The sequence below is a fragment of the Crocuta crocuta genome, unplaced genomic scaffold, assembly GCF_008692635.1.
Source record: "Crocuta crocuta isolate KB4526 unplaced genomic scaffold, BGI_CrCroc_1.0 scaffold121, whole genome shotgun sequence".
Classification (NCBI taxonomy): domain Eukaryota; kingdom Metazoa; phylum Chordata; class Mammalia; order Carnivora; family Hyaenidae; genus Crocuta; species Crocuta crocuta.
In genome coordinates, this window is record NW_027528608.1 from 3,866,574 (window position 1) to 3,879,180 (window position 12,607).

The following is a 12,607-nucleotide window of genomic DNA, read 5'->3' on the forward strand; positions in this document are numbered from 1 at the left end:
CTCTCTCTCTCTCTCTCTCTCTCTCTCTCTCTCGCTCTCTCTCTCTCTCACACACACACACACACACACACACACACACACTCAAACAAACAACCAGAGAAGGGAGCTGTTCTGGGGACCGTCTTGTCTGACGGGGTCTCTGAGATTCTGAGATGGAGCAGGCGGTGACAGCAGGGAGCGCAGCAAACAGCCGAAGTAGCCACAGGCAGTACTCACCACTCCACGATCTCCGGATGGAGAATGGTGTTGTTGACATTAAACCTGTAGGGGAAAGACAAGTTGAGCCTGTTAGTTCAATGGTCTATCGTCTTCCAGCAAGAAATACCTCTTTCAAGACATACCAAGAGAGGACATGACCCAAAGAGGGCCGCAAACTAGAACTCCATGACCCTGTGGCTCACAGAAGACCTGCTGCCCACTTCCTGCAGCACCGAGCCCCCTAAGTGCCGTCAGTTGGGGGGAGCAAGCTGCTTGGCTGCAAAACTGCCCTCCACTCTCACCAGGCAGACCTAGCCTCCTCTGTCAAGGGTACCAACACACGCACAACAGGAGTCCCAGAAGAAAAGGAGAGAGAAAGGAGAAGAATATTTGAAAAAAACAATGCCAAAAACGTCACCATTTTAATGAAAAACATGAATCTACACATCCATAAAGCCCAATGAACTCCAAACAGGATAAGTCCCAAGGGATCCACACTCAGACATGTCATAGTCAAACTGTCAAAGGACAAAGAGAAAATCCTGAAAGCAGTAGGAAGGAGGGGGAAGCATGACATACAAGGATACAAGGAACCCTCAATAAGATTAATGGCTGACTTCTCATCAGAAACTATCAAGGCCAGAAGGCAGTAGTATGAAAGAAAAAAATGCATCAACCAAGATTCTATATCCAGCAAAGCTGTGTTTCAAAGATGAAAGAAAAATTAAAACTGTCCCAGATAAACAACCGAGAGAATTCATCACTAGAAGACCTATCCTACCAGAAATACTAAAGGGACTCTTTCAGACTGTAGCGAAAGAATAGAGTAACTCAAATTCACGTGAAGAAGTTAAGGGCATTGAAAACAGTAATTATACAGGCAAGTACAGAGACAGTGTAAAGATATTTTTTGTAACTCCTTTCTTTCCCTCTCTGACTTAAAAGACAACTGCAAAAAGCAATAATTTTAAATCTGTGTTGACCAACAGAACATATGAAAATATGATCTGGGGGGGGAGGAGGGATGGGCATGGAGGAGGGCACTTGTGGGGATGAGCACTGAGTGTTATGTGGAAACTAATTTGACAATAAACTATTTGTAAAAAAAAAAAATATGATCTGTATACAACAACAGCAAAAAAGGAGGGGACAAAACAAAACTATATAGAAGCAAAGCTGTTGTATGCTACTGAAATTGACATTAATGCAAACTAGACTGCCATAAGTTTAAGACGTCACTTGTAAACTCCCAGGTAACAACTAAAAAAATAATTAAAACAGGGGCACCTGGGTGGCTCAGTTGGTTAAGCCTCCAACTTTGGCTCAGGTCATGATTTCATAGTTCGTGAGTTCGAGCTCCACATCGGGCTCTGGGCAGACAGCTGGGAGCCTGGAGCCTGCTTTGGATTCTGTTGTGTCCCTCTCTCTCTATCCCTCTCCCACTCACACACACTCTCTCTCAAAAATAAACATTAAACAATTTTTAAAAAAGAAAATAATTAAAGCATATAGAAGAAGAGATGAGAAAGGAGTAAAACCACATACCACAAAAAGTCAATTAAATACAAAAGAAAGTAGTAATGGAGAAAGTAAGGAACAAAAATGACATATGACAGATAGAAACTAATAACAAAATGGTAGAGGAAAGTCATTCCTTATCAGTGATTACTTCAGATGTAAATAGATTCAACTGTCCAATTAAAAGGCAGGGACTGGCAGAAGGCATTAAAAGAAATATGACCCAAGTAAATGCTCTAAAAAGACATACTTTTTGGTAGAGCGGGGAAGGATGGGAGGGGGAGAGGGGAGGGATAGAGGAAAAGAGAATCTTAAGCAGGCTCTATGCTCAGCACAGAGCCAGACACAGAGCTCTGTCTCACAACTGTGAGATCATGACCTGAGCCAAAATCAAGAGCTGGAGACGCTTAACTGACTGAGCCACCCAGGAGCCCTAAAAAGACACACTTTAGAGTCAAGACACAAATAGGTTAAAAGTGAAAGGATGAGAAAAGATGTATTACGCAAACAGAAGCCAAAAGAGGGCTGGAACAGCTAGCTTCTATTAATGTCAGACAAAATAAGCCTTAAAATGAAAATTTTTACTAAAGAAAAAGGACATTTTATACAAATAAGAAAATCAATTCGTGAAAAAGATATAATAATTATAAACACATATGCACCTAACAACAGAGCCCCAAGATACATGAATCAAAAACTGACAGAATTGAAGAGAAAATAAATAGTTCAACAATATCTGCAGACTTCAATACTCCACTTGCAGTAATGGATGGAAAAGCTAGATGGAAGATCAACTTGAACAACGCTATAAACCAACCAGACCTAACAGACATCTCTAGACCACCCGACAGCAAAATGCCCATTTTCTCAAGTGTATATGGAACACTCTCCAGACCAGGTCATATATGAGGGCATAAAACAACTCTCAATAAACTTAAAAGGAATGAGATCATATTGAGTGTGTCCCCCAAGCACATTAGAATGAAATTAGAAATCAATAACTGAAGAGAACTTCACTAATCTGTGACAATTACATCATACACGCCTAAATAACCAACAGGTCAATGAAGGAATCACAAGGAAAACTGAAAATACTCTTGAGACGAATGGAAACAAAAGCACAACACTCCGAAACTTATAGAAGGCAGCTAAAGTAGTGCTCATGGGGAAATTTATGGCTGAAAATATCTACATTAAAAAGGAAGAAAGCTACCTCAAATCCATAGTCTAGCCATCTTAAGAAACTAGAAAAAGAAGAAGAAACTAAACCCAAAGCAAGCAGAAGGAACAGTGCAATAGAAATTAGAGCAGAAATAAATGAAATAGAAAACAGTGGAAAAACAGTAGGAAAAACCAGTGAAATAAAAATGGGTTCTTTGAAAAGATCAACAAAAACTGATGAAGTTTAAGCTAGATTAACCAAGAAACAAAGAGATGGCTCAAATTACTGAAACAGAGATGAAAGTAGATATTATTACTGATTTAACAAAAATCAAAAGGATTTTAAGAGAATATAATGAACAATGTATGGCAATAACTGGATAACCAAGGTAAGAAAACAAATTCCTAAAGACACAAACTACCAAAACTGATTCTAGAAATTTAAAAAAAAAAAAATTGGAATAGGCCCACGACAAGTAAAAAGACTGAATTAGTAATTAAAGCCTACTCACAAGGAAAAGCACAGGATCAAATGCCTTCATCTTGAATACCAAATGCTTAAAAATGAATTAACACCAATCCTTCAATAACTCTTACTAAAACCAAAAGAGGAAAGAACACTTTTCAACTCATTCTACAAGTCAGAATTACCCTGAACACCAAAACCAACATACCATAAGAAAACTACAGAGGGAAATCTCTTACGAACATTGGCACAAAAAAGGTTCAACAAAATACTAACGAATAGAGCCCATCTGCACATAAAAAGGATGACCAAGTCAGATTTAGCTGAGGAATGTAAGGTTTACTCTGACAAAAATAATCAATGTAGTACACTATAACCTATTACTAATTATATTAACAATCTATGTTAACAGAATATAGAACAAAACCACATAAATACAGAAACAGGATCTTACAAAATACAACAACCTCTCATGATAAAAACACTCAATGAAATAGGAAGAGAGGGGAACTGCCTCAATCTCATAAAGCGATCTACAAAAAACCCACAGCCTACATTATAGTTAATGGTCAAAGACGAAAAGCTTTCCACTAAGATGAGGAACAAGGCAAGGGTGCCCTTTCTCTCCACTTCTGTTCAATACTGTACACAAAAAAACATTTGTCATAGCATCATACACTGGAAGTCTCAACAAATTTCAATGCATTGAGATACAGAAAATGTACACTGATTACAGCAGAATTAAACTAGAAATCAGTAACCCAAAGAAAACTGTAAAATCCCAAATTGTTTGGAAGTTAAGCAACAGACTTCTAAAGACCCACTATTCAAAAAAGAGATAATAAAATTAGAAACTAAAAACATGAAAAATCAGAACTGGTGAAATGCAGCTAAAACCGTGCCCAGAGGAAAACTGATAGCTCTAAAATGTACTTAGTGGAAAAGAACATTGAAAACAATGCTCTACGCTCCCATCCCAAGAATGTTCCTTTCTTCTCTCTCAAGAAGCTAGAGAAAGAACAAACAAACCTAAAGAAATTTAAAAGCACAGAAATCAATGAAATAAAAGGCAGATATAAAAATAAAGAAAAGTCTACAAGGCCAAAACTTGTTCTTTGATAAGATAAACATAATTGACGAGGGGACCCCAGAAGACAAAAAGATCAGGTTGGGGTACTTCATGTGTGACCCAGAGCTCAGGCTGTCTGTGGGAAAGCTGGGGAAACCTGGCATGGCCCAGCACAAAGCACCAGCTTCAGCAGAGTAGCTCCAACAAGTCTTCAACCCTCTGGATTCTGACCCTGCTCCATCTCAGGGTCAGGGCATTACACACAGGGTATGCTGGCTTGTGACCAGGCAAGGACTCTCTGCGGCCCCATTACCGGGGTTTGAAAACACCTATCTAATGCCGTGGTTGTGCAGCTGGTACCCCCACTGCTGGCTGAGCCCACTGAAGAAGAGTGGGCTGGCAGAGGAGAGAAGGGAGAAGGGGGCATTAGCAGATTGGGAAGATTCCACATCTCCAAAGCATTCGGGAATCCTGGCTACACAAATAATACTAATTCAAAGTCACCTGAAATGATGGAGGATCAAAGCCCTACTTGTGAAATATCAAAGAGACCTCAGGCAGCCAGTGTGGTTTGGAGTCAAGAACAGAGCAGCGGAGGACATAAATCAAGACGACAACACGGGCTCTGCCTCCCATTTCCCCAAATGTCACTTTGACGTTAGGAAAAGCAATGGCCTACTCTGCAGCAGGCAAACACGGCAGTAAAATTTCACTTTATAAAACGTACATACATACATATGCACATATGCACCTGTGCACACACGAGCAGCAGAGAGACCCAGCACACAGATAACATGGATACAAATACACAGGTAAGATGAACACACGCACAGGTAGGCATGCACTTAGGAAGAGGTGCGCACAGACACACACAGATGTGTATGCAACACACACGCAGACATGTAGACACACTCAGACGAATACACAAAGATCCACCCCTAAATATACACACATAAACACAAAGATTCACACAAATGCACACTCAGATACAAAAACACTCAGGACACACAAAGAAGAGTCCAAAAGACATTCACCACAGTGCTGACGGGGTTTAATTTGGGGTGACGAAATCTGGGTGACGAATTCTTTGCTTTTGCCTCTGTGCTAGTTAGCATTTCTGTGATGAGTATGTGTCAATTGGGTAAAAACAACAAGCCCGTCGGTGCCTATGAGGGTGGGGATCACGAATGCTGGAAGCAGACGGTAATTCCCTAGTGGGCTCAGCCTGAGGGACGGGTGACAAAGGGTGAGCAGTATGTGCCCAACCGTCCCTGTGCCCCCCGCTGGCTTCCTGCCTGCAGTTTCTAACCCAAGGAGGGAGGTGAGACTCGCTGGAGAACAGGCCCTATCAGGGCCCCCCACTGCCCACCCTTGCTAGGGGCTGGGGTGGGTTCCCCCCTCCTCATGGAGACTCCGGAGGCCATAAGGAGAAGCCCACACCTAATGTTAACTTGATCCAGAAGGTAACAGTAACCACAAAGCCAAGTCCCCACACCACTGACTGGCATTTTGTTGTGATCATCAAGTTTTAATAAAGTCCCTCTATTTCCTCGGTTTAAAAATTCACATCTTTGAATATTAATACTCCTACATTAGCAACCCCCAAATTCAGCAATTTCATATTTAACTGCTTATTTAAATGGAATTAATTTATAACCAATTGTCTTCAAATATGCAAGGCAATTTAAGTAAGTGCCAGAAGATAAGAAATATGCTTATCCCGAATAAGCAGCTGATGTGAAATATTCACCATATTTCTCTCTCAGACAACGGCACGAAACGGAGCCCTCAGTACCTCACTGCCCTGGCCTAGGGCTCCCGGGCAGTCTGCCTACTTTGAAGGGAATCGTCTCATGCCAAGAAGGCACCCTCATGGGCCACCTGGCCCCCACATATCTTCTCCGTCATGGTCAGTCTGTCTCTCTCAGGAAAATCCATTCTAAAGTCTACCTCCTCAGATGCTAACAAAGATTTACCACGTCTGCCTCTGCTCCCAGGCTCCAGGAACCAAGTGCTCCAGGCAGCTGTGGGAGGGAGCCCACCGGGGGGGAGAAGCCTCACATCCTCCCCTACCGCACGACCACCCTCTCCGCCTCAGCTCTGGCTCGGCCCCGCCACAGAACAGCCCTGGCAGGCAGCACCCGACCCCACCCTCCAGCCAGAGCCCATGGGGTGTCTGCTCCTTCCACATGTCCTGTGGGAGTCATCCCCGCTCCAGTGTGGCCAGACGGGGCTGCGGCCTGCGCCAGAGCCCAAACTCCGCACAGAGCCCAGCGGACACTCCCCACCTGTGCCCGACATCCCAGAGAGAACAGACACACTTCTCGGTGACCCCAGGGGCTCCAGGCCATCAGGAGGTCCCAGTGCATGTCTACCATCCCCACCTCACCCTTGTCTTCCTGTGCCCTCTGCTCCTGGTTCTCTGCCATCACCACCACTGCCAGACCGGACGCACTCCCTGACGTGGGTAACAAGTGGCCTGACCCTGATCTGAGAAGGCTGAGAGGGGCCTGAGGTCTCCCGGAACCAAACCCACAGCCCCACCGAGGTCACACACCCCGAGGCAGCCAGCCCTCAGGAGCCGTACTTGGAGAGAAGGTCATGGGCCAACTGCCCACCTGGACCAGTGCCCAAGGGTCTGGCCTGGGTGGACATGCGAGGCCGCTGTTCTACTATAAAGCTTCCTTCCTCCCCTCCAGGCCAAGGGATAAACGTGGTCTGGGACAGCCCAACCGCACAAACCGAGAGGTGACACCTGAACTGCCACAGCAGGTCAATCAAAACTCCAAGATTCCAGGTGTTTCAGAGAAGTTTAAAAGGGTCCAAACCAAAACCTCCAGAAATAAGGTGCTTTATTATAACCGGTGATAGAAGCTGATGGAAAGTAGGACAATAGCAAGAGTCACCTTGCTTCAGAAACAGGCTATTATTATCCCCAGCAAACAGCTGGAGACACGGCAGGCAGGTGAGTGTGGTGGCTGAGCCGCAGCAGCCTCAAGGACAATGACAGAAGCCAGGAGGTGGCAGAGTCACGGTGCTGGCAGCCAGGAGGAGTGGGAGGCAGGGGACTGAGCTGCGCCCAGAGCACAGGAATACAGACATGACTTTCTGTAGGGAAGCCACTGGCGGGCAGCTGGAGGCAGAGACTGGGACGCAAGGTCACACCCGTGGCATGAGGGGTGGGGGCACCCACCACAGACTCCTCGCCAACTGAGCAACCCCCGAGGCTGGAGCTACTCAAAGGGTGCCCCAGCGGGATGAGAGGCCCAGGAGGGAGGGAGGGAGTACCGCAGGCAGGCCGGGGGACTCCAAAGCAGGGAGACCCACGGGGGGGCCTCTCACCAGCAGTGCATCGGCCAAGGCACCCGGGTCTAGAAGCCAATCCCTCAGCACCAGCACGCGGGCGCAGGCGCTCAGCCCACCAGTGAGGGGCCTGGCAGTACCCCCCAGTCAGCCCTGCCTGGCCTGGACTACAGATTGGGGACGGCCCAGCCCAGTGGCTGGGGAGAACGTGCAAAGTTAAGGCAGTGCTGGCTCTCCAAAGAAGCTTCCAAATGCTGACTGGGTGGGGTGGGGGCTGGCAGAGCACAGGCTCCTCTGGGCTCTTGGCAGCGGCTGAGGGGTCCCAGGAGCAAAAGGAGACAGACGCTGAGGACTGCCTACTGAAGGGAGAGGTCATGTTCACAGCAGGCCCCCTCCTAGCGGGGGAGGGAAAAGGGTCTCGGCTTCCACTGCCCATTGACGGTGATGTCCCTGGAATCTCCCCACACCTCCTCCCTGGAAAATCCTGGGGAGCAGCCAGCAGAGCTCTGCTCGCAGGGGCCACCTCACAAGCTCCCTCCCAGGAACCGTACCTGCCCCGGCACCTGCCACATGTGTTCCTGGGGTCCTAAGGAGGCGCTCTCGGCACCAGAAACTCTGGAGGGGACAGAGAACCCACAGCTCACGGACACTGGGAACCATATAATCCGCGACCCTGAAGTTCACCTGGCTCACTACACAGATGGGGAGACCCAGGCTTGGGAGGCAACAGGGCTTGATGGTGGTGTGCCTGTGAATGACTGTTTATGGAGCGCCAGCTCCATGCCGGGCTCTGGGGGAGCAGGATCCCGCTTCACCCCCACGGCGAGCCTGGACAACACCATGCTACAAGTGGGGGAGCTGAGGCTCAGAGGTCAAAGCACCAGTCCACGAGGGGGCCACCAGGGCTCGCTCCTCCCGCTCAGGGCCTTCCCCACGAGGCAGAGACCAGCCAGAATCTGGAGGGGCCGGCCCACAGGAACACAGATGTTGGTGTGGGTCAAGACCAGTGAGCAGGGCAATGGCACCTGGGCAGTGCTGGGGGACCAGGGGAGGCTGGGCCCAGGACAGGCAGCGGTGGGCTGGGCCCCACACCTCCCCTTCCAGGGCCTGGAAGGAAATGGCAGCTCCTCGGCCAGCATTTCAGAGAGCGAGCGTGTGGCATGGCCATTCTGGGGAAATTCCCAGGAGGATGCTGAGATTTGAGCAATGAGAAGCAAACCTGATACCCGCCCCCCCCCCATCGCTCTGATCATTGGAGGAGTGATACATATTTATGAGCTCATAATCCTTCCTAATCACCCCTATATCACACAGACGCACAAACTCCCTGTGGCTCAGGCTCATACATAATTATAAGGCACTTCCTCTGTCACCGCCTCAGTCCACCAAAGGACGACAGGACGCAGCTGCGGTGGCGCAGAGTTAAGTGCCAGTGCGGGAGGAGCTGGGGATGGAGGCCCAGGAGCCAGGCTGGGAGCTGTCCACACTCGGGAGCCTAGAGGAACAGGTGCTTCCCCTCAAGGGCCTCTCTGCTGCAGCCTGGGGCCCCACAGACACCTCCAGGGCTAGGCCCCAGCTGGCCCAGGGACACAGCACAGCTAGCAGGCAGCACTCTCCAGGGGCCTCGGGGTGAAGGGGACAAGGAGGGCAAGGTGCCCTCTCTGGGCCCCACATCTGCCTTCCTGCCTCGAGAGGCCCAGAAGGGGAAGCAGGGTTTGAAGCTCGACCTGGAGCTGCACGGGGGAGTGGGGGCAGGTTAAGGGGGTCCCCGAGACTGGGGACGCAGGGGACTCAGGCTGGGAGAGGTTAGTGGCCAAGACAAAGGGGTGGGGCTGAGAGAAGCAAAGAGGGCGGAGCTCGGAGCCTGTGTGCTCCCCAAGCCTGGGCGGGGCTGCGCGTGCCCTGTGGAGCTCAACAGAGAGGCGGCTGAAGTGACTTTGGGCAGGTTATTTTCTAAACATTTCCTCAAAACGCCCCACCAACTCCTCCTTGGCCTCCTCCTGTTCACGTACTTGTGTCTACCCCGTGGACTGGGCAAGCCCTGCTGGTGAGATGTGAGGGGGGCAGGACGGAGACCATTCCAGGGGCCCCAGGACCCACCTGCTGATGCCCTCGAAGGAGGCCTCCCTGCAGACACTGCCGCTGTCGGTGTTGACGCCACGCTGCAGAGACAGAGGAGCGTTAAGGGTAGACTCGTCACACGGGGCCACGGCACGGGTCCCCGTGGCCTGCGTGGCAGTGCCTGCCTCCTCCATTCAGCCTCCGGACGGGGGCCCCCGCCCCTGCCCGGCAAACACATCCATCCCTTCCTGCCTGTCAGGTGACTGCAGCCAACCTCCCCCTCCCCACAAGGCTCTGCACCACAGCCTGAAAGAGGAGGCAGGGGCCTCACTAACAGCACCCCCGGGGCACAACAGCCTCCTCTCTCAGAGCACCTTGCTGACACCAGCTCAGGCCGTGCAGGCACAGACGAGGGCGACAGGACCAGGCCCCACCACCCATGTGCCCTCCCAGGCCGGCCCCATCTCCCTCACACACACCCGTGTACACACACTCCCCACTGACAGAGTCTGAGGAGCACTGTCAAATGCAGCCCTCCCAAGATGCAGCTAGGACCCAACTCAGGCACGACGGGCCCTCCCTGGTGACACCAGGAAGCGGCACTACACCCCTCTTCTGTCCCTAACTGTAAGGCGACTCCAGGTGGAAGGGATGGGAGAGGAGACAGGACAAGGGACTCAGAGAAGAGTGTGCCGTCCCCACGGAGACAAGACCTTCTGAACCGCCCCTTCCCCTCAGGAAGTGCAGGCCAATGTTTAATGACGTCCCCTGAAGAAAACACTGGACTATGTCTGACCACAACCACCTCATGTAATCTTCCTCCTCAGCCCTCAAAAGAGCAGAGCGGAACAAAGGGAACATGTGAAGTGCTATAAATAAATAAATAAACAAACAAACAAACAAACAAACAACCAAGGAGAACTATTTCTGAAAAAGAATCGATTAACAAGGGAGAGGAAGGTCACTTTGGGAGGAAGAAGGGTTGTACGCTCTCCGTATTTGAAACTCCCCAAGGTCAAAAAAGTGCAAGGGAGCAGGCTTCTCCTCTGAGCCATTTCACAGCCCAAGGGCCCCCACAGCCCTGTTTAAGGCACCACAGGCCCCTCGGGCACCCCAGCCCATGTGGCACCAGGGACCCACTGTGCACCCTGCCCCCAGGCTGTGACAGACGCTGCGGGTGTGTCTTTAAAACTCTGTTAACAATGGAGGAGACACAGGGTGGAAGCACATTGATATTCTACATCCACAGACTCCATGAGCTCAGCTGGACACAGACACCTTCTCCAGCCGGGTTTTATTTTAACCCGTGGAGTAGGTGTGGTGTCTTGTCCGCAGTGGCCTTCTGCCAGAACACAGCACAGACCAGGGACACGAGGGAATCGAGGTCATGATCCTGGACACGCTTGGCCATTCCGCCTGAGAAGGTGTCGCCCTGTGTCACCAATGACCACTCCTCTAGCTTCTCAATCCTCCCCTCTGCCTCTGCTGGGGCAGGCAGCTCCCTGAAACCCTTCCCAGTGGTGCCTGGACCCTGGGTACCAGTCACTTACCAAAGTGAGGAGCACAGAGGGGCTCTGCGATGTCAGGACGCTGGCGATCTGAAAGGTCAGAGAGAAAAATCCACTTTAGAGCAACTGTGGGGATGTCTGATGGCGACGATATGCCACCATTACTTGTCACAATAATGACAGCACACATTTATGGAGCAGATTGTTAAAACAGGCAGCGATGTTGCTGTCCCCATCCTGCAGATGAGGAAACCGAGGCTCACAGAGGACAAGGGACTTCTGAAAGCCACATGGCTATCAACTGACAGACAGGGATTCAAACCTAAACATGGCACACCTTCCCACATGCTGCCCTACACCTCCAGGCCCCACACAACCCCCCAGGCTCCAAACTGCCAGACCTGCTCACCTGCGAGGCCAGCACCTCTGTCCATCTGCCAGCCCCTCCTGAGACACCTGTTGCAAAGAGCTCCTAGGCACTGACCCCAACAGCCTCCTGTCCCCAGGGCAGACACCTTCCTCCCTGTCCCCATTCATCTCCTAGACTCTGCCCACCCTCTGACCCCCGTCCTACCCCCACTCTCCATCCCTCCTCCCCCTGACCCATGCAGGCCTCGTGACCCTGCGTGCTGGTTGCTCCCCACCCCAACACCATGAACAAATGCGCCCCACAACTTCATCTCTCCATGCCGGACTCTTACCTCGGCCCGGAATGCCTCCTCCCCACCGCATCCCTGCATACTCAGAACTGAGGCCCTCAGGCCCCCCAAGGCGGACTCGTTCACTCTCTCCTCCTCTGCCCCATTCCTTTGGCAAAGTGCCCACCACACTGCACTGGCCAGGACGTCTGTACCCCAAGAGCACCAACCACCCTGGTCGGAGCACTTCCTCCCTCTCCTTGCCCCCACTCCTCAACCCTCCCATCTTGGCTCCTGTAGGCCCTACTGTATTTGAGCACCCCCTCTCACCCTAAACTCCTTCACGCCCTGACACAGGGTGAGAGTGAGGAGGATTTGTTGTTTGTGTCTTAACAGCTTCACCGAGCTACCACTGACATACTGCACGATGCACATATTTAAAGTGCACATTTTGATAAGTTTTGACATACGTATATACATGATTTCTAATACTGAGAGGCTCTCAGAGAAAACCTGGAATGTACTGAAAGTATAAGAAGATAAAATACACCTACAATCCCATCCCCAGAGACTTTTTACCTCTGCACATAAAAACAGGGATCCATAATGACATTTGGATCATAAGAAGTCACACACTTCACTTATTTCCTGAGATTAAGTACCCTTCCACCATGTGACTTCCGCC

The 12,607-nt window shown here is 50.1% G+C and overlaps 1 protein-coding gene across 1 annotated transcript in view; it reads right to left on the minus strand.

Moving 5' to 3' along the window:
• The window catches only part of PEPD (peptidase D), a 112,645-nt gene that overhangs the window by 76,217 nt on the left and 23,821 nt on the right, over positions 1–12,607 (minus strand). The window contains exons 5-7 of the mRNA XM_077754654.1: positions 11,327–11,374; positions 9,816–9,877; positions 217–261 (exon numbers count right to left, since the gene is read on the minus strand). Coding sequence (XP_077610780.1) covers positions 217–261; positions 9,816–9,877; positions 11,327–11,374 — 155 coding nt within the window. The remainder of the gene's footprint in view (positions 1–216; positions 262–9,815; positions 9,878–11,326; positions 11,375–12,607) is intronic.